Below are 27,990 nucleotides of genomic sequence, written 5' to 3'. Positions count from 1 at the left end.
TAGCATCTTAACTTTTGTAATCCTTATGCCACATGCATCATTTACTTGTTCATCCTCCACTACAATGGATGCTCGAGAAGGTAGGATTCTGCCTGTTCTGTTCACTGTTAACCCTAAACTTAGAAAAGCTCCTGGCAACCCAGTAAACAGCAGCCACACAATAAATACTTGTTGAATAGACATTATTAAAAATGAGGTAATGTCTAAATGGAGAGCTGGAGGACAAGCAAGAGTTTCCTGGTGAAGCCTGTGGGCAGGGGTTGATTGAACAGCATGTGCAAAGTCCCTGAGGTAAGGGAAAGTGGCCGTTTGAGGACTTACAGCCAGTTTGCAGAGGGGCAGCTGGGAGGGGAGACAACTGAGGATGAAGAGGTGAGCAGGGCCAGGTCAGGCTGAGCCTTACCCAAACCGAGCTGAGCCATGCAATGTTAACACTGGCTCAGCCCCTGTGCACACAAGGTCACACAGGCCCTTTCTGGGTGAGGCTTGAGTTCTGAGCTCTTATGGAGGGGGGGGCTGGGGAAGTTCCTCACCGAATTGCTGCCTTTTTTCCTTTGGTGTCTCCACACATGCCTGACCCTAGCCGCCTGCTCTGCTCAAGAAACCTGTAGCAAGAGAGCTGCAGGAATGCTGTAGGGTCCGTCCCAGCGTGATTTGTTAACGTTTCCACAAGACTTGGGGGAGGACTTAACATAGTCTTAGAAATCACAGCATATTTCTCAACAGTAAACATCTGGAATACCCACTGACGGGGACAGGATCTTAGGCGGTTACTCACTGATATTTCTCAGTGACAGCTTCTAGGCAAGTATTCTAGAAGCCCCAATGGCACCCAGCCCTCTGTGCTCGTCTGGGAGAAGTCTGTGGGGATCAGAGAAAAGTCAGAGTGTGGTGGGGAATCGGGGCAGTGGTGTCATGATCTGATCTGTGTTTTAAGATGGTCGCCCTGGTTGCCATGTGGAGGGAGCGAGTCTGTCAGGTATACTGAGGTAGTTTTGGAGATTAGTGGTGGTGGCAGCTTGTATGAGCAGAGTGACAGAGGAAATGGAGAGGAGTGCATGGATCTGAGAGAGCTTTTAGGGACTGAATGGATGGAATCTGCTTGTGGGTTGGATACAAGGGTGAGGGGAGGACAGGAATCAGGAATGCTTCTAGATTTATGGCTTGAGCAACATGGTGAGTGGTTATGTGGCTTACTGAGCTGCAAGGGATGGACAGAAACAGTTTTGGAAGGGAGATCAAAACTAAGTTTCAGATGTCTATTAAGTACTGAAGAAGAAATTGAAGCTGTTAGTCTGGAGTTCTGAGAGTGTGTCAGGATTGGGAGCCTGTGGGGCTGGGAGGACGAGGGGTCAAAAGGAACAACTTTCAGAGGAACAACTTTCAGAGGACATGCTGTTACTGGTGATGATCAGCGATGAGGGATGAGCACAAGAGTGAACAGAGAGGTGGAGAAAAAGATCAAGGAGGTGAGCTGTCAAGGAGCAAAGGGGCCAGACTCTGGAAGGACCATTCCCAGGGATGCTGAAGTTGCCAAGTACAGGGCAAAAACAGAGGCCAAAGAGAAGATTGTGAATAAGAAGCCACATGGTCACAAAGGGCGGTACCCCTGCAGAGATGAAGACCCTTACACCTGCCCCATGACCCTGGGGACAGGGGCCAGTGGGGAAGAGGAGAGAATCACAGACAGAAGGACATGTGGAGGGGAGAGCGATGCCTCTGGGGGTGTCTGCTATCCCGAGGCCCAGAGCTTCTAGGATGCCATACGGCAGCAGAAACCAGATAGGAGGCTGGTTGGGAACGTTCCAGCTTCTGGGTATTGCTACTACCAGAGGAGGCCGCTTTGAAGTCATGAAAGTCTGTTAGGACAGGATGTGTGCAGAGCGTGTGGGAGGGAGAGGGAGGAAATTCCTGGAGGAAGACAGATGCCGCGGAGGAGGGGCCGTACCTTCTGAATAGTCCTAGCCTGCAGGAAACCTCAGCTGCCAGAGAAAGCATGGGGCCTGGTGCCTAGGCCTCCCCTTTGGATGCGCGCACAGCCTGCACCTCTAGTTTCCTCTTGCTGGGTACCGGGGACACCCTTGCTGAGAGCCTCTGCCAGGCTCTACTGACCAGCAGCTTGTGAGAGGCGTGCCCCCTGGAGGGATGGCAGCCAAAGCCTCAGGGAACATCGCTCCCAAGCTTGCCTGGACTTTCAGGAAAGGTTCACCCAGGACAGCAGCAGCACCCAGTCCCCTCAGAGGTTGCTGCAGGGGACAGAGGAAGGGGAGTTTTCTCAGGAGCCTCTAGGTTCCAGGCAGATGGCCCCCAAGACTTTGCAGGAACTGGGCTGAAAGGATGAAGGACACATGCCAGGACGAGGCGGGGCAGAGACAAGATGGACAGGCCCTGGATTCTCATGAGGACTCAGGCCCAGGGTCCCTTCCCTCCAGCTCAAAAGTTTTCAGAACACCTGCGTCTTTTCTACTTACCACGGACTTGCGAATGCTGACTCGGGGCTTGGGGATGGGCTTGGAGGGCTTGTTTTCAAAGCTTTCTGGAAGGGTGGAGGAATGCCCCCCTTTCCTGGCTTGCAGCGCAAGCTGGTAAGCGACTTCAAATGCCTGTCCCAGCGTTAGGATGATCTCATAGGCTAAATTCTGCAAGAGAAATGAGAAACAGTTTACGATGGCATCCTGCAGACTGGAACAGAGTGGCTGAGGAACACTGCAGGGGGTGAACCAGCGGGGACCTTGAACTGCTCCACCTGATGTGGCAGAGTGTCAGGAGAAACCTGATGAACGGGACACTTCAGGTCCAGTTTAAGGTGTGTCCCAGGCATCATTCACTGATGTGATGCACTAGCTTACCCCACGCCAAGGAGCCCACAGGGGACCCTGAAGCCCACTCCATCCCGGGCCCCATCATGGGCGGCCAGTTTGCTCCTGGGCCTTGGAAGGGAAGGGGTTACTCTGGTCCCTCAGCCGAGTTCTGGGAGTGCGTCAGCTGTGCCTGTGAGGATGATCCCACACTCTCTAGGGGAGGTGTTCCTGAGAAGTTGGGTCTTTTTACCTCAAACATCTGTGATTCGGTGACCATCTCTGAAACACAATCAAAATCTAATTTAGGCAGAGGGGAGAGGCATTAGTCATGCTGGTGTGGCGTCTCATAGTCACAGCAGCGAGCATGCAAACAGAGCCAATTATCCCTCTATTTCTTGAGGCATTTGCTCTCCCTGTGGGTCCACTCCATATTTTATCATCAAATCAGCGAGAGACAGGAGGTTCTGTCAGGCTGGAAGGCCATGCCAAGCAGTGCCTGGGAGAAAGGTTATTTTCCTCAGACACTCAACCACTCCCCTCAAGACGACTAGCTTTCTTCTCTCTTCTCCAGATTCGCACTTCATTTCGGTCTTCTCTTCTGAGCACAGCCCCATCTTGTCTTCTCTCACTGAGAAAACAGGACACTGACCCCAGAGAAGCAGGGTCTCAATAAGACCCCCAAGGTCACAGTGCAAAGAAGTGGATGCCTGTGGGTCACAGCTTTCTTAAAATCACTGCACCAGCTGAGGGCTAACATGGTCTGTCCCAGGTTTTCATTCTGATGAAAGTCCCTAGAAGGCCTGTGCGTGGTGTTTCAAAACCACAGAGGTAGCATTCTGCTTATGCTGGTTTTGCATCTGTACCTTCTACGTCCCTGCCCCCTCCTCCCCAATCAGGCATATGAAATAGCTTGAGTCCCACGATTCTGGGGGACTGTTTTTGCTTGATGAAGATGCAGGATGGTCTTCAGAGGGGTGTGGAAGAGGCCCAGGGGTTTCTGGACTAATTTCAGAGCAATTATCACAGTCTTAGACCTGAGAAAGGAAAACTCTGAGTGTGAGAGCTGGTTTGACAGAAGCTGTCTTCTCCTTTGAGTAACTTGATAAGAAGCGATGGCCCACAAGGCAGATGTGTGCTACTTGGAAGACACTGAAGCTCGCACAGCCAGCCAAGCACTTCCCGCAATGAACTTGGGGCTGTGTTTGCCTCCAGGGATGAGTCAGACCAGGAAATTAGTCGTGCACCAACAGGTGACAGTGGAGGTGGGCTGGCAGACAGCCCCGCCGTCGCTGCACCATGAGGGCGGAGTCCTCACTGCCTACACTTGGCACTCCCATCACGGCCAGGGTTGCCCCCTAGTGTGGATGGGTCCCCTGGAAAGGTGGCCTGGGGCTCTGGGCTTCGGCTGTCCCCACAAAGTCCTGGCTCTTGTCTTCTTCACGGTTGCTATGCAGATGGTGGATGTCCATCTGTCAGGGACACGTAGCAGATATTCGTGCTCTGGGTGGGCGACTGGACTAAGGGAAAGGTGGCAGCTGCAGTGATTCTGTAACGTGCGGCTTTCTGATGCTGGAATAGGGGTGCTTAATGAGTGTGAATTCCTTTATCATTAACCTAAAAACAAGTTCCTGAAAGTGAGATTTACTTAAAGCTCCATGTCTTCGAAGAAAGCCAAAGATGCTCATTTGAGCAGGTGAGATTTTCACATGACTATTGTGGGAAGCATAAAGGTTTTTGAAATGTTCTGGGTTAGAAGCTCTGCCCTTTCATTTTTAAGAAGTTCCTGGTGTTAGGAAACTGCTGAGATAAGACAGATCAGACCAGACTGTGAGGTTTCCTGCCAAGCGGCCTCTCCTGGTTTGGCCTGCATTATCCATGACGTCTTGCTTTTCGTTTTATTTTAGAATGCTGCATTTTCAGAATTCTTTTATGATCTGTAAAGAGTTGGACATTATTACCTTTCCTATACTTTGTCACCTTGGTGTTTGAGGTTTCGATTCTGGATGCCAGTGAGGGCCCACGAGGAGCAGCTGGTTGTTGATGGGGCTCTGCACTCAGAGTCCTGTGTTACTGAAGTACCGGGGCTCCTGCGGGGAATAGATGCTCATCAAATGGGACCCGAGGACACACATTTGAAGGGGAGGAAGATTCATTTCTCCTGCCTCTCCTTAGTAACATCCCCACTATTTAAAACGGGAGAAGAGTTACTGGTGGGAAGAAAGCAGGAGACTCTGTAGGACAGGGCTAAAAATGATACTGCAGTCTGATCAGAGAGGCTTGGGTGACAAGCCCTGGCTTGATCTTTTGAACCAGGCTTGCTGGCTCCAGCGATGCCCCCTGGCACTGAAGAGCACTAGGGACACTGCTCACAATCATGAAGCCCAGGTATCTCCACTTACAACAACCTACCATCCTCCTTGCAACCGTGAGGAGGCCAGGGCCAGAGGCTGTGCCTGGCACCCTGCAGGCACGCAGTAGACGCTTGTTTGCTGAATGAGTACCTAAAGACAAGCTGGAGTAACAACACTCCTAGACATTACTGCAGGTAGTATGGCTACTGTAAAGTGAGGACTTCACAAGTATTAGGCATTGTAACAAGCACTAGATTTATCTCGTTTAAGTCTTACCACAATCATCTGCAGTAGAATACCACTGTTCTCATTTTATAGATGAGGAAATTGAGGCTCAGAGAGGTTAAGTAACTTGCCTGACATCACACAGCTGGAAAATTACAGAGCAGTGATATGAAACAATGTCTGTGACTCAAGAGCCTATGTTCTTACCCTCCCGTGTGTGGTAGCTTGTCTCCAAGACGGCAGCCATCACTCACTCTTCCCCTTCCCTCATGCTGTAACATTCCTCTGTTGGGAGGGCGAGTCTGTTCCTCCAACTCCTTGAATCTGGACTGGCTATACCGACCTTCCCAGCTAGCAGCATGTGCAGAAGTGACATGCTGGGACTTCTGAGATTAGATCTCGAGGGGTCTGGTGGCTTCCACTGGGCCTTGTGGAACACCCTGAGGGAAACCAGCCCTGTGTCAGAAGTCTCACCTCCCTGAGTTCACAATGCTGTGAGGATGTCCAGGCTGGCCTGGGGAAGAGGCTGCCTGGAGAGAACAGCAGTTGAGCCCAGCCCAGGCTCCAGACACGAAGTGAAAGTGATACTGGACATTCAAGCTCCCCGAGACGCCACATAGAGGACCCAAGGCCCCAGACAGATGGCCCCAGTCAAACTGTCCCAACACTTGCAGTCCACTGAGCCACCCAGTGAAGGCCCCAGATTCCTGACTCCAGAATTGCAAACTTGATAAACTGGATGTTGTCTTATGCCACTAAATTTTGGGATGGTTTACGAAATAAGCAGCAATAGACACTGGAACACCATGCAATGCTAAGGAAGTCTGGCTGGACCCTCATTCAGGCAGCAGGAAGAGGAACCCAGCCTGCGAGCTGGGATGAACAGTACGTAGTCACAGGGGGTCAAATCCTGGAGCCTCCACCCCCAGCCTTGGCTGATGCCTGTGACCCATCCAGGTCACTCGTCACATTTCAGAGTAAACACTGAGGTGTCCCTTCACAAGCTTGCCCAAACCACAGAGCTGGCATGTCCTTTCAAATATTTGCACAGCCACACACTCATCTCTGGCTACTACCTTGCTCAGGCATAAATCCAAACACATCTAGTTTTATGTTCACTACCTCCCATCCTGCAAATGCTTTAACCTGGCTGTCTCTGACTTTGGCTTCTTCTGCCTCTCATGCTTATAAGAATGTACTTGCCTTGGCCTTTCCAGCACGAGCCTCCTTCTAGGGTCACAGTTACTGGGGCAACTGGCCTTGAGTGTACTCTACTTTACACAGACCACCAATTTAAGAAGGTAGCCTGTGCACATGATTGGGGTGGGTAATGGGGGTGACTACTGGGAAGACTATGCTGTAAGTCTCTCGTTTCTTATTAAAAAATGAGGATAATTTTTTTTTCCAGTCAAGATGGCAGAGTGGTAGGACCATGAACTTGCCTCTCCTCACATCTACAACGAAACCACAACTGAATGCTAAACAACCATCGGAAAAAGACTGGAACCTAGCACAAAAGATCTGCAACTGGAAACATAAAGAGGGAACCACGACAGGATGGTAGGAGGGCCGTGGTCGCGATACAATTGGGTCCTATACGCCTCGGGTGGGTGACCCACAGCTGAAGATTTGTTAACTCACAGAAGCCCTCCCACAGGAGTGAAAGCTCTGAGTCCCACGTCAGGCTCCCCAGCCCGGGTCCCGGCACCGGGAAGAGGAGATCCCAGGACATCTGGTTTTGAAGGCCAGCAGGGCTTGGCTCCAGGAGCCTCACAGGACAGGGGGAAACGGAGACTCCATTGGCTCCATGTACTCCAAGCGTACATGGAAACTCACGTGCACCAGGTCCAAGGGCAGAGGCAGTGATTTCATAGGAACCTGGGCCAGACCTGCCTGCTGGATTTGTAGGTTCCTCTGGGGGTCTGGGGGACGGCTATAGCTCACTTAGGGGACATAAAAGCTGGTGGTAGATGTTCTGGGAGTATTAATCTACATGAGCTTTCCTGGAGGCTGACATCTTGATTGGATCATTAGAATCAAGAACTAGACCCACCCAACAGCCTGTAGGGAAGCCTCAGGCCAAACAACATACAGGGTGGGAACACAGCCACACCCATCAGCAGACTTCCTAAGCCACAAAGGCCTCTAGACACATCCAGAGGTCCAGGACCAAGCTTCACCCAGCAGTGGGCAGGCACTGGTTCCTTCAGCCAGGAAACCTGCATAAGCCTCTAGTCCAGCCTCATCCACCAGGGGCAGATACTAGAAATAAGAAAACAATAATCCCAAAGCCTATGGAAGGAATCCAGAAACACGCAGAAAGATAGACGATATGAGGTGGCAAAGGAATATCTCCCAGATAAAATCTCAGAAGAAGAAATAAGTGATGAGGAGATAGGTAATTTATCTGAGAAAGAGTTTAAAGTAATGATGGCCAAGATGTTTAGAGAACTCAAAAGGAGTATAGATGCACAGAGTGAAGTTTTTGCAAAAAGTTGGAAAACATAAAGAATACCCAAACAGAGTGAAGAATAAAATCACTGAAATGAACAATACACTAGAAGGAGCCAAGAACAGACTAAATGAGGCAGAAGAACGGATCACTGAGCTAGAAGACAGATTAGTGGAAATCACTACTTCAAAACAGATAAAAGAAAAAAGAATAAGAAATGAGAATAGTTTAAAAGAACTCTGGGACAACATGAAGTGCACTAATATTCGAATTATAGTGGTCCTAGAAAGAAAAGAGACAGAGGACCTGAGAATATTTTTGGAGAAATAATCACTGAAAACTTCCCCAACTTGGGAAAGGAAACAGGCACCAAGTCCAGGAAGTACAGAGAGTACCACACAGAATTAACCCAAAGAGGAACACACCAACGCACGTAGTCATCCAATTGACAACAATTATGTATAAGGAGAAAATATTAAAATTAGCAAGAGAAAAGCAACAAATAACATACAAGGGAACTCCCATAAGGTTATCAGCTGATTTTTCAGCAGAAACTCTACAGGCCAGAAGGGAGTGGCACAATATACTTAAAGTCATGCAAGGGGGGAACTTAAACCAAGAATACTCTCCTCAGCAAGGCTCTCGTTCTGACTTGACAGAGAAATCAGAAGCTTCATCGATAAACAAAAGCTGAAAGATTTCAGCACCACCAAACCAGCTTTATAACAAATGTTAAAGGATCTTCTGTAGTCATCAAACCATTAAAAAAAAAAGCACAAAAAGAAAGAGGAAAAAAAAGAGACCTACAAAAGATTGCTTTGGCTGTTCAGGGTCTTTTGTGGTTCCTTACAAATTTTGGAATTGTTTGTTCTAGTTCTGTGAGAAATGTCATGAGCCTTTTGACGGGGGTTGCGTTGGATCTGTGGATTGCTTTGGGTAGTGGGGCCATTTTGATAGTGTTGATTCTTCCAATCCAAGAGCACAAGAAATCTTTCCATTTCTTTGTGTTTTTTCGGTTTTCAGAGTATAGGTAACCTCCTTGGTTAGGTTTATCTCTAGGTATTTTGTTGTTTTTGATGTAATGGAAATGTCTCTGCCAGTTACAAAATTCTGGTTTTTGAAATGAATGAAGGGCCACAAATGGCAAAATATCCTCCTTTTTAATGGCTGATCTGAATTCCATTCCATACACACACACACACACACACACACACACACACACAGCTGCATCTCCATTATCTATTCAACTACTGATGTGCACTTAGGGTGCTTCCATATCTTGGCAATTATAAATAATGTTGCTGTTAATAGCAGGGTGTATGTATCTTTTTGAATTAATTCTTATTTTGTGGTTGGCTTTATTCCTTTGATAACTATGTTAGTTTAAAAAGCTAAAGCTCTGAACATTCTTAGAAACAATAAATAGTATGTATATGTAAGTTAAAAAATACATGTGCAGTTAAAAAAAAAGATCAAGCCATGAAAGACATAGAAGAAACTTAAAAGACATATTACTAAATGAAAGAAACCAGTCTGAAAAGGCTACAAACTGTACAATTCCAACCAAATGACATTTGAAAAGGCAAAGCTACAGAAACAATAAAAAGATCATGGTTTCCAGGGGTTTGGGGGGAGGGAGGGATGAATAGATGGAGCACAAGGGATTTTTAGGGGCAATGAAATTACTCTGTATGATACTACAGGGGTGGCTACATGTCATTATCCATTTGTCAAAACCCATAGAATGTACATCAAGAGTGAGCCCTAATGTAAATTGTGGACTTTGGTTGATAATAACGTGCCCATGTTGGTTCATCGATTGTACCAAATATGCCACACTGATGAGGGATGCTGAGGGTAGGGGACTATATATGTGTGGGTGGAGCGGGCTATGTGCAAACTCTGTATTTTCTGCTCAATTCTGTTGTGAACCTGAAACTGCTCTAAGAGAATAAAGTCTATTAAAAAAAATGATAGTAACAACAAAGTACCCACCTTACTGGATTATTTTGACAATCACTCATGATAACATTTAGCCTAATGACAATTCTAGCCAACATTATTACTTACTGTGTGCCATGTTGCACCTGGACTGTCTCATTTAATCCTCACAGCAACCCTGTGGGGGTTATCACCTTAAACAGCTGTGGGGTCATGATCATCCCTGTTTTGCACATGAGAGAATTAAGCTCAGGAAGGTTAAATACTTTGCTCAACAAACCAGCATCTGGCCGAGCTGATCTGAGAGGCTGTGCTCTTAACCACCATACCTTAGAACCACACTTAAGGTAAAATAAAAGACTTCTGCAAACTTCTGAAAAACAAAAAGCTTAAAGACATTAAATACAAAAGTTTCTGGGTGGTGGGTGCATCTTGGCTGGGGTGAGGGTCTCATGCCAGGCCCTATGGAGAGGCAGTCTCCAGGCAGAGGTGTTCCTTATGATTTGACCTGAACCATCAACACAGGTCTTCTCAGCCGTCAGACCGGTCCCTTCCTTGGTGTCAAGACTGACGTGAGGATGCAAGGCCCCACTCCCTTTCCAGGGGAGCCTCTTTAGGATGGAGGCAGGGAATCCCAATGCAATTGAGACATCGCCCCCAGGGGTGCATTACAATCTCCAGAGGCCTTCCTTTCTCCCTCAGGAATGTTGATCTGTGATTAAGAATCACTACATTAGAGAAATCTGTGGAGCCATCGCATTTTAAGGATAGATCCTAAATGTAATCCAAGGGCGCAAACTTGTTTTTCTTATGCAAACTGGAGAGACTTGAACGCAAGGTTGTTATTTCCTGGCAGCTCCTTAAGGCAGTCAGGACTGCAGTTGACCATCAACCACCACATATATTTACTGAGCTACTTCCGTGAGTCAGGGGCTGAGTCTCTAGTGCCTGGCCATTAGCGGGTGTCCAGGAAGTGCTCACTGAAGGATGTGGGAGAGAGGAGGCTCATGGAGGTGTCCCCTGTTGTCCTGTATCCTGGTCACTGAGGCTGTACCCAGCGTACTCATCAATTTGGTGTTAGAAATAACTGCAGCATACAAATCAAAACTACACTGAGGTGCCACCTCACATCAGTCAGAATGGCCATCATTCAGAAGTCCATAAACAATAAATGCTGGAGAGGCTGTGGAGAAAAGGGAACCCTCCTACACTGTTGGTGGGAATGTAAATTGGTGCCGCTACTATGGAGAACAGTATGGAGTTTCCTTAAAAAACTAAAAATAGGGTTACCATATGATCCCACTCCTGGGTATACATCCAGAGAAAACTAACTAGAAAAGGCACATGCACCAATGTTCACAGCAGCACTATTTACAATAGCCAGGACATGGACGCAACCTAAATGTCTATCAAGAGATGACTGGATAAAGAAGTTGTGGCTTATATACATAATGGACTACCACTCAGCCGTAAAAAAGAATACCATTTGCAGCAACATGAATGGACCTAAAGATTATCATATAAGTGAGGTAGGTCAGACAGAGAAAGTCAAATATAGAATATCCCTTGTATGTTGAATCTAAAAGAATGACACAAATGAACTTATTTACAAAACAGAAACAGATTCACCAATGAAGACACACTTAAGGTTACCAAAGTGGAAGCAGGGGAGGGATAAATTAGGAGTCTGAGATTAGCACATATAAACTACTATACACAGAACAAACAGGGTCCTACTATATATAGCACAGGGAACTATATGCAATACCCTGTAATGGCCTGTAACGAAAAGGAATATATATACATACATACACATATATAAATGAATCACTGTGCTGTACACCAGAAACTAACACATTGCAAATCACCTGTACTTCAATATGCAAAGGATATTTCTGAGGTGCTACAGGTTAAATTAAACAACTGAAGATATTGGGACCACAGAAAAATACAAATAAGAACCAAACTCTATTTGACACAACATTGTAAAATGACTATAACTCAATAGAAAAATGTTAAAGAAAAAAAAAAAACCAAACGCTACATCAGGAGTAAGGCCAATTCACCCCTGTGCATGTGATCAGGTCAGGCAGAGTTGCACAAGTTTGATGCTAACCCCACAGCTTATTTCTACTCACTGTTGAAAAATCATCCAGTCACTGCCTATAAGTGGAACTAGTCTAGAAAAACACATTTAGAGGGGATTTTTTTCTTTTACTTTCATTTTTTAGGTTTATTGAGATGTTACTGACAAATAACATGTGTAACTCTACGGTGTACGACTGTGATGATTTGATACCTGTATGAAACGATGGCCACAATAAGGTTAGTTAACACTTCCATTACAAGAGGTTTATACATATATTTCACTGGTCGATTAGGCAAAATTTAAAGAGTGACAGTACCCAGCATTAGTGAGGATGAAGTGCTGCTGTTGGTGGGAGTCTACATTTCTCACAAGCAGTTGACAATGTCTAAATTTTCAATGTTCTTAGCCATTATCTCAAATTCCACTTTTAGGAAATTTGGCTACAGAAATACTCATACAGGTGCACAAGGCATGACTGTGCCCTGAAACGCACTGTTATGTGAAAATTCTGTGTATGATCCAACTGTTAATCAGTACAGGGTAAGGTGAATAAATGATGGAGTAATTCTGAAAAACAAAAAAATAACTGCAGGATAGACTGTAGGCAGTCTGTCCCTTAGAAAAACCCTGGCCACCGAGGAAATTAACTTACATTAACAGGAGCATCACAAGGATTTTTCTGTGTTGGAAACTTCGGATTTGAAAATCTTTTGGGCTCAAGAGTTCAGTGGCGTATTTGCAGGAATATTCATCATAGTATTTAAAATGTTCCTTAATAGGGTCCTGACTAAGTACACTACACAGATCCATGCGGTGGGACACAAAGGCAGCCACTGAAAATAAAAACTGAGGTGTTTAAAAACCTGGCTAAAAGACTAAGTAAACAGTAATCACATACTCCAAATACATACTACCATATATAAAAAATAGGTAAACAACAAAGATTTACTATATAGCACAGATAACTATACTCAGTATCTTATAATAACCTATAATGGAAAAGAACTGGGGAAAAATATATATTTTTTATATATATATATATATATATATATATATATATATATAAAATATGTAACTGAATCACTTTGCTGTATACCTGAAACTAACACAATATTGTAAATCAACTATACTTCAATAAAAAAAAGACTAAAACTTATGTACACATACAAACATAGATGGTATCTGTCTACATGTGGAGGAAACAGGAATATATAGCAAAACATTACTGGTGGTTATCACTGAGTGTTGACGTTGTGGATGGTTTTTCTCTTCTTTATACTTATTTGTATGTTTTGAAGGTTAGTCAAATACAGATGGATAATTTTAAATAAAAAAAAATAAGCTTTTCCATTTTGATAACTAAAAACAAGAGAAAATAATCTAGCTCAAAATAATCTTACTCATTCTTTATACATCTCCTGCCTCTTTACTCCTTGGCAGAGAGGGCTGGGAACTGTTATCCGGGCAAAATCTGGGTCCCGTTTGCTGGCCTTCCCATTGCTCACCCCCATGTACCAGCGGAGCTGGCCAAGAATGTTATTTACGCTTTTCAGTTTTCACACTGGGTGTCAATTCTAGCATCTGATCAGTTGAATTTTAGAATACTCAACTCTTCCTTTAACCTGGAACCCCAATAGTTGTACTTCAAGTACAGAGCAAAGAGTCAAATCTTCTACTGTCCAATTTCTACCAAACCCAGCTGGAAAATGCTGGACATCAACTTATGGACATGCAATCAGTCCACTCTTGTAGCTGTGCCAGGTTTGATCCCTGCACCAAGTCAGACCATCGGTGAACTGCAACCACACCGACTTCCTCTCACACGGATGTGTTACCTCACTTAATGCTTAACAGTAACTGTTAGGCAGTGGGTCCTACTGTTAAAACAGCAAGGTGCCCCTACTCTGGTGGCTCCACTGTGCCTCAGGCGCAGCTCCACCGACTGTGTGGCGTTTATTAGGATTTTCTCTTTATAGATTCAACTCCCCCAGCAGGCTGAGCGTCTCTAGGGCTTAGGACAGACACATCAGGTGCTCAACAAATGTTTGTTGGAGGAAATGAAAAAAGGAGGCTCCCTAAAATAAGAGGACTTGCACCTTAAGGGAAAGATGTGTGCCTAAGGATGGCCAGAGCCAGTTCTTTCCTCCTGTCTTCTCTCCCACAGGCAGACCTGGGTCAACAAACGCTAAACCAATGCAAGGGATGTCATTAAGGCCTGAAGACGAAGGTGTTTTTCAATATGGGACTATGGTGGGATCTTCCAGAAAGAAGCCACATTTCTCTTGGCTGTATTTTGCTTATACTTCTTGTTTTTTAAGAGCCAGGGTAAGTTTTGTCTACAACTTGCTTCACCCACGTCTTGAGGCAAAAATAACTGAGAATATTCTGGGCGTAGTCACAGAATTCACTGACATCTCTTTAGCTCTACCAAGTTAGTTCCCTCAAGTACAAGTCTGAGATTAATCTTGATAGATTGTATTTACAGTAACAAATACTGCCCAATCACAGGTCTTTAGCGTTAAGAAATAAATGTTAAGCATTCTGCTAAGATGCCTGTCTAGTGCAGGGCTGACACAGCAACTGGGCAAAATGCAGATAGGTTCTTTAGGGCTAATTTCAACTAATTAGAAGAATCATGAAATTGATATTCTTCCCTATGAGCAACTATAAGCCAATAAAATCAACAAATTCTTAGAAAGGCACAATCGCCTGAGACTGAACCAGGAAGAAATACACAACATGAACAGACCAGTACTGAAACTGAATCAGTAATTACAAAACTCCCAACAAACAAAAGTCCAGGAGTAGATAGGCTTCACAGGTGAATTCTACCAAACATTTAGAGAAGAGTTAATGCCTACTCTTCTGACTACTCAGTCATAAAAAGGAATGAAATAATGCCATTTGCAACAAGATGAATGGAACTGGAGATCGTCATACTAAGTGAAGCAAGCCAGAAAGAGAAAGAAAAATACCATATGATATCATTTATATGTGGAATCTTAAAAAAAAAAAAAAAAGACACCACGAACTCATCTACAAAACAGAAACAGACTTGCAGACTTAGTAAACAATCTTACAGTTACCTGGGAAAGATGGTGGCAAGGGATAAATTTGGGAGTTTAAGATTTACAAATGTTAGCCACTATATATAAAAATAGATTTTTAAAAGTTTCTTTTGTACAGCACAGGGAACATATTACAAGATATGTTCAATATCTTGTAATAACATTTAATGGAAAAAGTGTGAAAATAAATATATGTATGTATATGTATGACTGGGACATTGTGCTGAACATCAGAGATTGACACATTGTAATTGACTAGTTCAATTAAAAAAACAGACACAAATGAACTTATTTATAAAACAGACTCACAGACATAGAAAACAAACTTAAGGTTACTGGTGTGGGAAAGGAGTGGAGAGGGATAAATTGGGGGTTTGGGATTTGCAGATATGAACTACTATATACAAAATAGATAAACATCAAGGTCCTACTGTATAGCACACGGAACTATATTTAATACCGTGTAATAGTCTATAATGAAAAAGAATATGAAAAGGAGTATGTATATATGTACAAATGAATCACTATGCTATATACCAGAAATTAACACAGCATTGTAAATCAGCTATACTTCAATTTAAAAAACACTGCAGAGGAAGGAACACTTCCAAACTCATTCTGTGAGGCCACCATCACCCTGATACCAAAATCAGGCAAAGATAATCACAAAAAAAAGAAAATTACAAGCCAGTATCACTGATGAACATAAACGCAAAAATCCTGAACAAAATACTAGCAAACTGACTCCAACAGTATGAAAAGGATCATACGCCATGACAAGGAATTTATCCCAGGGATGCAGGGATTTTTCAGTATCTGCAAGTCAAACAGTGTGACACACACCACATTAACAAACTGAAGACTGAAAATCATGATGATCTCAACAGATGCAGAAAAAACTTTTGCTAAAATTCAACATCCATTTATGATAAAAACACTCCAGAAAGTGGGCATAGAGGGAACATACCTCAATAATAAAGACCATATATGAGAAGTCCACAATTAACATCATAGTCAACGGTGAAAAGCTGAAAGCATTCCCTCTAAGATCAAGAATAGGTAAGTATGCCCACTCTCATCACTTTTACGTAGTTTTGGAATTCCTCCCCACAGTAATCAGAGAAGAAAAAGAAATAAAAGTAATCCAAATTGGAAAGGAAGGAGTAAAACTGTCACTGTCTGCAGGTGACATGATACTATACACAGAAAGTCCAAAAGATGCTACCAGAAAACTACTGGGGCGCATCAATGAAGTCAGTAAAGTTGCAGGATACAAGATTAACATACAGAAGTTAGCTGCGTTTCTATACACTAATAACAAATTGTCAGAAAGAGAAACAAAGGAAACAATCCCATTTGCCGTTGCATCAAAAAGAATAAAATACTTAGGCATAAACCTACGTAAGGAGTCAAAAGACCTGTACTCAGAAAACTGTAACACACTGATGAAAGAAATTAAAGACGACACAAACAGATGGAAAGATATACCATGTTCTTAGATTAGAAGAATCAATGTTGTTAAAATGATCATACTACCTGAGGCAATACACAGATTCAGTGTGATTCCTATCAAATTACCAATGGCATTTTTCACAGAACTAGAACAAATAATTTAAAATTTGTATGGAAACACAAAAGACCCCAAATAGCCAAAACAATCTTAAGAAAGCACAGAGCTGGAGGAATCAGGCTCCCTGACCTCAGGCTATACTACAAAGCAACAGGAATCAAAACAGTATGGTACTGGCACAAAAACAGACGCATAGATCAATGGAACGGAATAGAAAAGCCCAGAAATAAAACCAAGCACTCATAATCAACTAAATCTATAACAAAGGAGGCAAGAATATACAATGGAAAAAAGATAGTCTCTTCAATAAGCAGTGCTGGGAACTGGACAGCTACATATAAAAGAACATTCTCTAATACCATATACCAAAATAAACTCAAAGTGGATTAAACACCTAAATGTAAGACTGGATACTCTAAAACTCCTAAAGGAAAACACAGACAGAGCACTATGACATAAATCACAGCAATATTTTTTTGATCCGCCTTCTGAAGTAATGGAAATAAAAGCAAAAATAAGAAAATGGGACCTAATTAAACTTAAAAGCCTTTGTACAGCAAAGAAATTTATAGACAAAATGAAAACACAACCTACAGAATGAGAGAAAATATTTGCAAATGACAAGACCAACATGGGATTAATTTTCAAAATATACAAAGAGCTAATAAAGCTTAATATCAAAAAAACAAACAACCCAATCAAAAAATAGGCAGAAGACCTACATAGACGTATATCCAAAGAAGACATATAGATGGCCAACGGGCACATGAAAAGATGCTCAGTATTGCTAATTATCAGAGAAACGCAAATCAAAACCACAGTGAAGTGTCACTTCACACCAGTCAGAACGGCCATCATTAAAAAGTCCACAAACGATAAATGCTGGAGAGGATATGGAGAAAAAGGAACCCTCCTACACTGTTGGTGGGAATGTAAATTGGGCAGCCACTATGGAGGACAGTATGGAGTTTCCTTAAAAAACTAAACATAGGGTTACCATATGATCCAGCAATCCCAGTCCTGGGCATGTATCTGGAAAAAACTGTAATTTGAAAAGGCACGTGCACCTCAGTGTTCATAGCAGCACTACTTAAAATAGCCAAAACATGGAAACAAACCTAAATTTTCAATGACGGATGTATGGGTAAAGAAGATGTGGTGTTTGTGTGTATGTGTACACACACACACACACACAAGTGGACTGTTACTTAGCCATAAAAAAGAAAGAAATAATGCCATTTGCAGCAACATGGATGGACCTAGAGATTATCATATTAAGTGAAGTAAGTCAGAGAAAGACAAAATATATGATATCACTTCTATATAGAATCTGAAAAAATTTACAAATGAACTTATTAATAGAACAAATAGATTCACAGACATAGAAAATAAACTTATGGTTACCAAAGGGGAAAGGGGTGGGAGGGATAACAAGGAGTTGGGGATTAACATGCACATTACTGTAAAACAGATAAGCAACAAGGCACAGGGAACTATATTCATTATCTTGTAATAACCTAGAATGGAAAAAAATCTGAAAAAGAATATATATATGTATATGTATATCTGAATCACTTTGCTGTACACCTGAAACTAACACAACATTGTAAACCAGCTTACTTCAATTAAAAAAAAATTTCTCCTTAATTATAACAGGTACACTTAGCAATTTTTGAAAATACATAAAGAAGAAAAGTAAAAATCACCTGTAAAATTCTACTGCTGGGATATAGCCACTGTTACATTTTGGTTTAATTTTTTTTTTACATTTGTATATATACACAAGTACTTTTATAAACTATGAGTATTTATATATGTGATTTAAAAAACAAAATCAGACTTCTACTTCATGTGTAGATTCACAAGTTGCTTTTTCATGCCATATTAAATCATGAATGGTTTTTGCATGCCATTAAATGGTCTTCAAAAACCAGGTATGTGAAAGTGGCTGAGCATTCCATCACACCTGCTAAAGTTTAACTTCAGCCTCACTCTGAGTACATGAGTGTCATCAGCTCAGCGAAGGAGTAAAAGGAGGTTGGGCCCTACTAGCTAAATCATGACTTGCTTTCTTACAACATTTCCGGTTCTCCATGGAGATCCCACACTTGTCCACATGCAACCACCGCCTACGGGGGCCGGACCACAGGCCTCTCACACCCATGCTGAGGGGCTGGTTTGCAGGGCAGAAGGGAAACAGGACGGCTGTCTGTCCTACTACTTGGCAGGGATATGGGGAAAGGGCGTGCAGAAGAGAGATTTGCTCCATTTCAACTCCTCCCTACTCTTCAGAAGTAAAAGCTCCTAGTGGAAGCTACAGTACACCCTTCACCAACTTGTGATGCCTTCAAGAAGGGACACCTTATCAAATTTAAGACCCTTTTTGCTCACCAAATTTTAACCCTTGTTAAAAATCTTTCTCAAATGGGCAATTCTACTTCCTTGGCGTAACAGGCACAGTTGATAAAAATGACTTTTTCTTTGCTAACTGCAGATGCCTCAGCTCATCTTACCAAAGTGAATTAACGAATCGTCATGCCTCCAAGGTTGCCACGTGTTCACACAAACTCAACTGCTCAGCCTCCAGCCCCCGCACCTCCCCTGGGAGCCCCTGCCTGCTGGGTGCCGCACAAATGCAGGGCAGCCGGGACAGGCTTTCACTGCAACTCCTTGTTCTGCCCCTTCTGCTGCTGAAGGAGAGCAGGGCTGTGTGGCTGACTCACGGTGGGCACTCAATAAATGGAGAAATCCATTTCACATAGACCTGGACTCTTCCCCTCGGGGTGGGATTCTGCCACAGCAAACGCATGTTGGAAACCAAAAACTGGGACATAAATCGTCACCTGGGGTCTGACAAGAAAAAACACAACTACCCCCATAACCGCTGCTGCTGCTGCTGCTCTGTCACCAGCAGCTAGCAACTGAACACCACGTGCTGGACACAGACGTGCGTGATCTCGCTTAATCCTTACAATGACCATAGGCAGGGGTGCCACTGTTACCTCTGTTTTACAGATGGGGAAACAGGATTGGAGGCATTCTTGCCCAAACTATGAAACGAAGTGCTGACCTGGGATTCAAAACTAGGTTGATTCTAAAGGCCTCACCCCTAGACATGACATTTGAATTTCAGTCATTTGGGAGGGGCTATAATGAATACATGTATGAATGCTCCCAAACAATCTGTGAAAAGAAATCAGAATGCCTACTTTCTAACTTCACAAAAAATGGGGTTGACGTAAGGCTGTGATAACATCCATTCCCCCTTCTCTCCAAAAAACAGGTATGAGAGAAAAAAATTTACTATTTTTCTCTGAATATTCACCCACCTTTGGCTTTGTGACTTGATTAATTCTCAACGAGTTACACCAATAGAGAGAGGGTATGGATAAATGCAACCCAGCAGTGTTAATCTATTTTCCCTTTTGGTGGGGGTGGGTGGTGGTATGTAAGGGTGAGTGGGAGTGCTACCTCTGTGATTCGGTCCCTGGGGCTGCTCTCGGGAGCAGGGTCCCGACTTGCTGATGAGTTTCAGGGGCTGCTCAGGGGCAGGGAATGGCTTCTACTTAAGAGTAGGTTGTGGGGAGGGTATAGCTCAGTGGTAGAGAGCATGCATAGCATGCACAAGGTCCCAGGTTTAAGCCCTAGTACTGTAATAGAGGAGAACAAATCTGACCCGATACTGGATCTGTTCCTTTGGCTTTGACCACTGAGCCCTGTTTCCTAGACTTAGTCTTGCTAGCTCTGCACTCACATAAAGGTAACAAGTTGCAGAACAGAGAATAACATTTGTTTTGTTGGAGGTTTTGCAGGAGCACCATGACTTGGCCCACGTGGGCAGCTGCAGGAACAGAGAATTCCTACACCAAGAAGTTTGCAACAATCAACCACACCCCCTGCCCTGTGTTGTTGTTGTTGTTTTTAAATAAAAGGAGCCTGTATTCTGACTGGAGGAGGATGGTCCTCCAAGACATCAGTCTGCTGGCTTTCCGAATAAAGTCACTATTCCTTGCCCCAACACCTCGTCTCCCAATTTACTGGTCTGTTGTGTGGCAACAGAATGAGTATGGACTTGGTAATAGTACCTCCGTTAAATAAACAGATGAATAAACATAATTACCTTCAGCCAAAAATATTAATTTAAAAAATAATAAATGAGAATAAAAAAAAGAACAGTGGCTACTTTGTAAGTGGGAGACTAGCCAGGGAAAGTGTTAACAGTCCCATCTTAAGGGCTCTTCTGCACTTCAACATTTTCTTACATTGCAATTTATTTTCATAGTATCATAGTAAAACAGGTTGAGGGCCATTCTCAGGGGGAGAAAATGAGAAACAGAATGAGAGACCACCTTGCTCCACACACAGTATTAATTTCATTGTCAGAAGTCAACTAACGTCGACAATAATTGAAGTTCTTCTGCACCTGTAAGTTCCCACTTCGGGGGCCAATCTCTGCAACGTAAATCATAAATACTTTCCATCAGGAACCCCACACTACTCCATGGAAATAATCTCAGAGTTTAATAAAGGGAGGAATGATCAAAAGGCACGAACTTCCAGTTATAAGTAAGTCCCGGGGACGCTACATGCAGCATGGTGACGACAGTTATCAGCTCCGCACAGGCACACCTCAGTTTACTGTGCTTTGCTTCACTGTGTTTTGCAGATAGTTTTTTTTTTTTTTTAATTTAAGGTTTGTGGCAATCCTGCATTAAGCAAGTTTGTTGGCACCATTTTTCCAACAGCATTTGCTCACTTAATTCTCACCATATTTCACTTTTTCGTTACTACTATATTTGTTACTGTGAACTGTGATCAGATCTTTAATGTTCCCATTGCAAAAAGATTATGACTTGCTGCAGGCTCAGACTGATGGTTAACATTTTTTAGCGATAAAGTATTTTTAAATTAAGGCATATACATAGTTTGAGACATAACGCTATTATTGCACACTGAACAGGCTACAGTACAGTGTAAACATAATTTCTGTATGCACTGGGAAACCAAAAAATTCATGGGACTTTATCATGATATGCGATTTATTGTGGTGGTCTGGAACCGAACCTGCAGTAACTTTGAGGTATGGCTGTACTGTACATTTGAAAGCTGCTGAGACAGTAATCTTAAAGTTCTTATCACAAGAAAAAACAATGTGTAACAACTATGTGAGGTGATGGATATTAAATTATTGTGCTGATCATTTTGCAATATATACATATATCAAATCCTTATGTTGTACACCTAAAACAAATACAGTGTTATATGTCAACTGTCAATCAATAAAACTGGAGAAAAAGAGGGCTCAGGAATTTCATTAAACTGATCACGACAGTGTGGTTGACTCTGGTGTCCTTCTTCAGCTAAGTTTAATCTTGCTAGTACATACCGATGGAAGAGCCCTATAAAATTCTGTCCCCCGTGATGACTGATTTTCTGCATTTTTGTCATATCTGTTTCTCTCCATTTAGATTCTTTCATGGCCCACATTCCGCCAAGCAACAACAGGAAAGAGGGAGCCTCGTCTCCCACACTCACCACCCACCAGCATCAAGACTTCTACATTTCCTACACATTCCTGAGCCAGTCTAAGCCACATGCACTGAAGATTACAGAATTTGGGTGTTTTAAGTAAGAGAAAAATGAGCATGCTTAAAAATATCAAAGACTGCAGACGTGTTCTTTATAGAGCAGTGAGAATTAGCCAGGGTCTAGCAGCAGTCATGGCTTTTAATGCTATTTAAAAAAACAAAACTTTCATATTTTAAAGCTATTGAATGTGGTCCCTCCCAGATTTTTAAAATAAATCTGACAGTCCCACAGAGAATGCATCAAAATCCTTCTCATCCACCTATCTCAGTCTCAATTCCTAGGTCAGAGAATTAACTCAGTGAATATATAGAAGATGATAGTGTCCAGGATCGACCTTGGTTACACCTGTCTCTTTTCTATGGTGCCCTTTATGGTTGATCCCTGCAGCCTTGGGATCTGGTGGCCACTGAAGCACCCAATCTCCCTCCTGAAATTCCAGCAGCGTGGAATCCCCCTCACTCATTTGAGATTAAGAGAGGAGGAGGGAAAAGTTGAACCCATTGTTTGAAGCCTCATAACTTCTGGTCTCATAATACATTCCTTTTTCCCACCCACTCCTACGTTCTTCCCTCAAGTTTTCACTACCGGGAAGGTGGAGTTTGGGCAGCCTCTTGTTCTGCAGGGGATGTGTCCTGTTAAAGAGGTGACCAGAAATGGGCTGCCAAGAGAGTGCGTACGACAGTGAGTCCAGAACATAGAGCAGGGCTGGGGCTCAGCGGTAGGTACTCCGGGTTTTGGGAACCCTAAATCTGTTTTTGCTCTTGTCCTTTAAATTGTCATCTACCTGTCATTTAAAACTGAAAATTATACAAGCTGAATTTAGCTCAGATTCTAAGTAATGGAAACAGGCTTAGAGATCATTAGGTGTAATTTCTCCTGAAGTGTGTTCTGCAGAACGCCACCCCTGTGAGGAGCTCTCCCCTCAAAAAGACTACCATGCCAAATGAACTCTGAAACATGGCGCACTCCACCCACTCCTGGAGTCTGAGCCCATCGAAGGCTCTGCGATCCTGGAATAAAGGAACTATGTGAAATTCACATGCTCACTTTCGTAGCAGGGCTTGGGCCTCCCTTCCCAGACCACAGGATTTCTACGGGAAAATGAATGAATTTCAAATCCAGCTCTCCATAAATTGGAAGTCTCCTAGACATGACTGAAATTTCTTAATAGCAGATATTCATAAAAACATCTTGTGGCCCAGAAAAGATATACAAGGCCAAAGCAGCAACAACTGCATTTGACTCATACAGATCAGCTAAAACATTAAATGTATACTCAAGGTATTCTTTTCTTTTCTTTTGCCACTTAGGCAGCATGGGGGACTGATTCAGATCAAAAGAATTTTAAGGCTTCAAGACTGGACTGAATATTGAACTGCCCTACATAAAGATACAAAATCCATGCTCAGAGGATTTTTTTTTTTTTAGTGCAAGCAAAACTTGGTGCATCTCAAAACTGCTCAAAGGCCCAGGTCAAGGCTCCTGGCCTTTGTTACTATTTTTTAAGTTAGACAAACTGTTCACCTAGAGAGGATAAAAATGGTGGATTTGTGGTGTAAGATAAAAAATCCTTTGGAGCTGATACCAGACTCCTAAGCAAGTGAATGTCTACAATAAATCAAACATCTGGATGAAAAGATAAAAGATGAGGCAACTCTCCACATGTTTTCCAAATGTATAAGGGACATCATGTTGATCTTAAAACTAAACAGTTGACCATTTTTCCTCCACATTTCATCTCAGTGACCTTGCGTCAAATATACATAAGCTAAAAAACTCAAGGGGCCAAATGACCCATGGGTATCATTTTTAGTTTGAAAAGAGAACAACGTTTTGCATTGACTAAGGAAATTAAAGATTATTTAAAGAAATGGAAAGATATCCCATGCTCTTGGATTTGAAGAATCAATATTGTTAAAATGGCCATACTACCCAAAGCAATCTATAGATTTAATGTGATCCCTATCAAATTACCCAGGACGTTTTTCACAGAACTAGAACAAATAATCCTAAAATTTATATGGAATCACAAAAGACCTAGAATTGCCAAAGCATTACTGAAGAAAAAGAATGATGCTGGAGGAGTAATCTTCCCAGGCTTCAGACAATACTACAGAGCTACAGTAATCAAAACACCATGGTATAAGCAAAACAAAATGACAACCTACGGAATGGGAGAAAAATATCTGCAAAAGATGAGACTGACAAGGGCTTAACTTACAGAATATATAAACAGTTCATACAACTTAAGAAAAAAAATAACCCAATCCAACAATGGGCAGAAGACCTAAACAAGCAATTCTCCAGTGAAGACATACAAATAGCCAACAGGCATATGAAAAAATGCTCAATATCACTAATTATCACAGAAATGCAAATCAAAACTACAATGTGGTATCACCTCACACCAGTCAGAATGGCCATCATTCAAAAGTCCACAAATGATAAATGCTGGAGAGAGTGTGGAGAAAAGGGAGCCCTCCTACACTGTTGGAATGCAGTCTGGTGCAGCCACTGTGGAAAACAGTATGGAGATTCCTCAAAAGACTAAAAATAGACTTACCATATGATCCAGCAATCCCACTCCTGGGCATATATCCAGAGGGAATCTTAATTCAAAAGGACACCTGCACACCAATGTTCATAGCAGCACTATTTACAATAGCTAAGACATGGAAACAACCTAAATGTCCATTCACAGATGACTGGATAAAGCTGTATATTATACAATGTGGTATATTTATACAATGGAATACTACTAAGCCATAAAAGTAATAAAATAATGCCATTTGCAGCAACATGGATGGCCCTGGGGAATGTCATTCTAAGTGAAGTAAGCCAGGAGAAAGAAAAATACCATATGATATCACTCATATGTGGAATCTAAAAAAAAAAAAAAAAAAAAGACAAATGCACTTATCTACAAAACAGAAACAGACCCACAGACATAGAAAACAAACTTACGGTTACCGGGGGGGAGGAGGTGAGAAAGGATAAATTGGGAGTTCGAGATCTACAGATACTAAAACAAGTTTCTATTGTATAGCACAGGGAACTATATTCAATATCTTGTAGTAACTTATGGTGAAAAAGAATATGAAAACAAATATATGTATGTTCCTATATGACTAAAGTATTATGTTGTACACCAAAAATCGAGACATTATAAACTGACTATACTTCAATTAAGAAAAAAAGAGAGAACAATGTTTTGGATACTCTTATGAAGGCAAATTACATATTACTCTAAAACCAATTTAGAAAGAAACACTGCAAGAGTCAAAGAAAGACCAGAATTCATCCTGACAAGTGCTGGAGTATTAATATTGACATTTGATGAAAACACGTATAGAAGCAACAGACCAATATAAGGCCTGCAGAGTCTATGCTTTCTCTCTATTGCTTCCATTTTATTTATTCTTCTATTTTTTTTGTTCCTTTACAAGGGCAGTGGGAAAACTTCAGACCATAAATACACTTCTGGCAACTCTATCTTATGTCTTTTAGCAGAAAAAGGTCAGGCTGTGAGCTGTGAGGTCGGTAGGCAAGGAGAGGAAATTAACATCCAACACGCACTGTTTCTGAGCGCTCTACCTACGTTCATCATTTCAGTCCTGGTGAAAGCCTGTGAGGGACAGATCCTTGTGCCTGTTTTACAGACAAAGGAAATCAGGACTCAGAAAGGTCCTGCAACTCACCTAAGATCAGGGAACAGGCAGCGAGTCAAGAAGTGCACTCTGAGCAGCTGGTTCTTTCTGTGACACCTGGCAACTCCCACAAAGGTGTATCATGCAAACCAAAATATATGTAGACAGAATGGAATTTTGCTGTTTAAAGAAACAACTGCATTGTAGAAAGAACGGCAAGTTGTGTCTAAGCACCAGAAACCTAATGCTGAAATGGCTTTAATCAACACCGTTGATCCCATGCAAACAAACGCATCCCACGGTATTAAGAGCAGCCTTTGAGGGCTTTGCTCTGCAGCCCTCACTATTAACGTGTAGCACCTGTACATTATTCACCTCATGCCTCCCAAAATAGAGAAAACATTTAAAGGCACTATGAGCATTTTTTCCTGCTTTTCAACCTTCTAAAATTGAAAAGGATGGGCCACAAGTAGCATGATAAAAAGCTCTGGGCATGAGCCTAACATACCTTAGAAAGGGGTCAATTCTGGGTTACGGTGGCCCTTGGTCCATGGGAGTTCACCAGAACGGAACAAGATTGCTTGTAGCGGTCTAACCCACGACACTGAACTGTGGGTCAGCCTCCCAAGAATATATTACACTGCAGTTTCTGTGTAACTCTTTAAACATGTGTGTTGTAAAACTTGAGCAGAGCAGAACTGACAAATTTAAGTGACATTTTAGAATTCTTCTGATTACAAATTATTTCCTGGTTGTAGCTGTCTCTGTTCTGTCTGCTTCAAATGTAGAATGCCCAAGGCACTACGTAGTAGAGTTGTCCTCAAGTAATTTGTACCGTCTTGAAGGTACATATATCTTGAAGTAACACTGTTATTATAGAACTGCTTTCATTTTCCAAGTCTGTAATATACGGGCTAGTCTTTAGACTTAATAACAAACAAGACTATGAGCGGTGTAAAAGCACAAGGATGCCATTACAAGACTAACTTCTGAATATGGGCCGTATTTAAATGGTCCAAACCTTGGTGTTCCCAATTATTATTTATAGATGTCTACTTTAACTACTATTCAATCTAGAAAAGCACAAATATTACATGAGGTATTGAAATTTATTTTTCTTCCAAAAAAACCTAGACTATCATGCACTACTACTTAGAAATGGTCACCAGAGAAACCAAAATACTGAGTGAAGGAACCAAAAGGCTGGAACAAATTTACCGTATTTTGGTACCAGGAAAGGAATTCGTCAAATTTGAAAAGTGAAGTTAGTGATTGAGCAATGGCAGTTCAGATACTAGATACAAGTGGAGTTCTAAATTCAATGGACGAGTGAAAATATAAGAAAAGCTCAGAAAAGCTGAGTCTGCAAAAGACCTTAGACCAGGTAAACCTCAATCCTTGATAAACAAGCCAAGCATCTCAATTGCAAGTTTAACTTTCAATCAAGTCCAAGTACATTCAGGGAAATATTTAGTCTGTCCAAATAGGGTCATTACTCACCACATCGAAGGCAGTAAACACGTGGCAGTAGTGGTGATTGGACTTCAAATCTTTTGTGATATAAGCAAACGTTGAGAGGTCTTCCGGGTCCTGGGCAGCACAGGAGATATTACGAATTTCATGCTCAGCAATTATGTTCTGGAAGAAATGACATAAATGACCATTGTTTTCCTCTGCAAACCAGCATATTTTAGAACCAAGGCAAATGACCTGGAAAGCAGCTGCTTTCCCCCTTCCTAGAACATTCCAGACCAACAACATTTGGAGTGACCCAATGCACTATCTGTGGACAAAGGTACACCAGGTCTGGAAGGAATATTTTCATTCAATTAAATACAACCTGAAATAGTCCCATCCTGGAGCAGTGGTTCTCATCGGTGCTGTGTGAAGCAGCAGTATGAGGGGGCAGATGCTTTAAAAAAAAAACAGTAGTTACTAAGCAGCTTGCTGTTTCCATTTCCCACGTACACCTGTGAGAGTCCCTGCCGCCTCCTGCTAACTCAGATTGCCTGTTACACTCTGCCTGCTGGGAGGCTGGTTCCCCTTCTGCCCAGCGTCTTGTGCTGCCCCACGTGCCCAGAGCCAGGGCAGGTAGAGGACAGTGTCAAGGCGCTGTCTCTCTTGAAGACTCCGTGGAGACTAAGGTGTAGGGGGGATGAGGGAGGCACCGTGCTGCATGCTTGAGGCAGGGCCCTGGGGACAACAGTGCTTTGCTAACCATATCTGCCGGGTATGATGCTGAGTGGGTGCTAGGGTC

General features: G+C 42.6%; 2 protein-coding genes across 13 annotated transcripts in view; one reads left to right on the top strand and one right to left on the bottom strand.

Annotated features, from left to right (window-relative positions):
* APAF1 (apoptotic peptidase activating factor 1) overlaps positions 1-21,713 on the top strand; it is a 116,447-nt gene extending 94,734 nt beyond the window's left edge. For 2 of the 5 annotated variants that reach the window (XR_004324705.1, XR_004324704.1), the window contains one exon: positions 6,786-7,449. The gene's annotated coding sequence lies outside the window, so the exon portion shown is untranslated. Of the gene's footprint in view, positions 1-6,785; positions 7,450-18,991 lie in introns of those variants that run through there. The other 3 variants (XR_004324708.1, XR_004324707.1, XR_004324706.1) reach the window with 3 other exon arrangements.
* Positions 1-27,990, bottom strand: part of ANKS1B (ankyrin repeat and sterile alpha motif domain containing 1B) — an 860,521-nt gene that overhangs the window by 2,434 nt on the left and 830,097 nt on the right. For all 8 annotated transcript variants that reach the window (XM_032493560.1, XM_032493561.1, XM_032493562.1 and 5 more), the window contains 2 exons: positions 27,234-27,371; positions 2,472-2,639 (listed from right to left, as the gene is read on the bottom strand). In XM_032493560.1, coding sequence (XP_032349451.1) covers positions 2,472-2,639; positions 27,234-27,371 — 306 coding nt within the window. The remainder of the gene's footprint in view (positions 1-2,471; positions 2,640-27,233; positions 27,372-27,990) is intronic.

This window comes from Camelus ferus, chromosome 12, assembly GCF_009834535.1.
Source record: "Camelus ferus isolate YT-003-E chromosome 12, BCGSAC_Cfer_1.0, whole genome shotgun sequence".
NCBI lineage: Eukaryota > Metazoa > Chordata > Mammalia > Artiodactyla > Camelidae > Camelus > Camelus ferus.
Note: the sequence above shows the minus strand (reverse complement) of the source record. Positions and strands in the feature narration are given on the sequence as shown.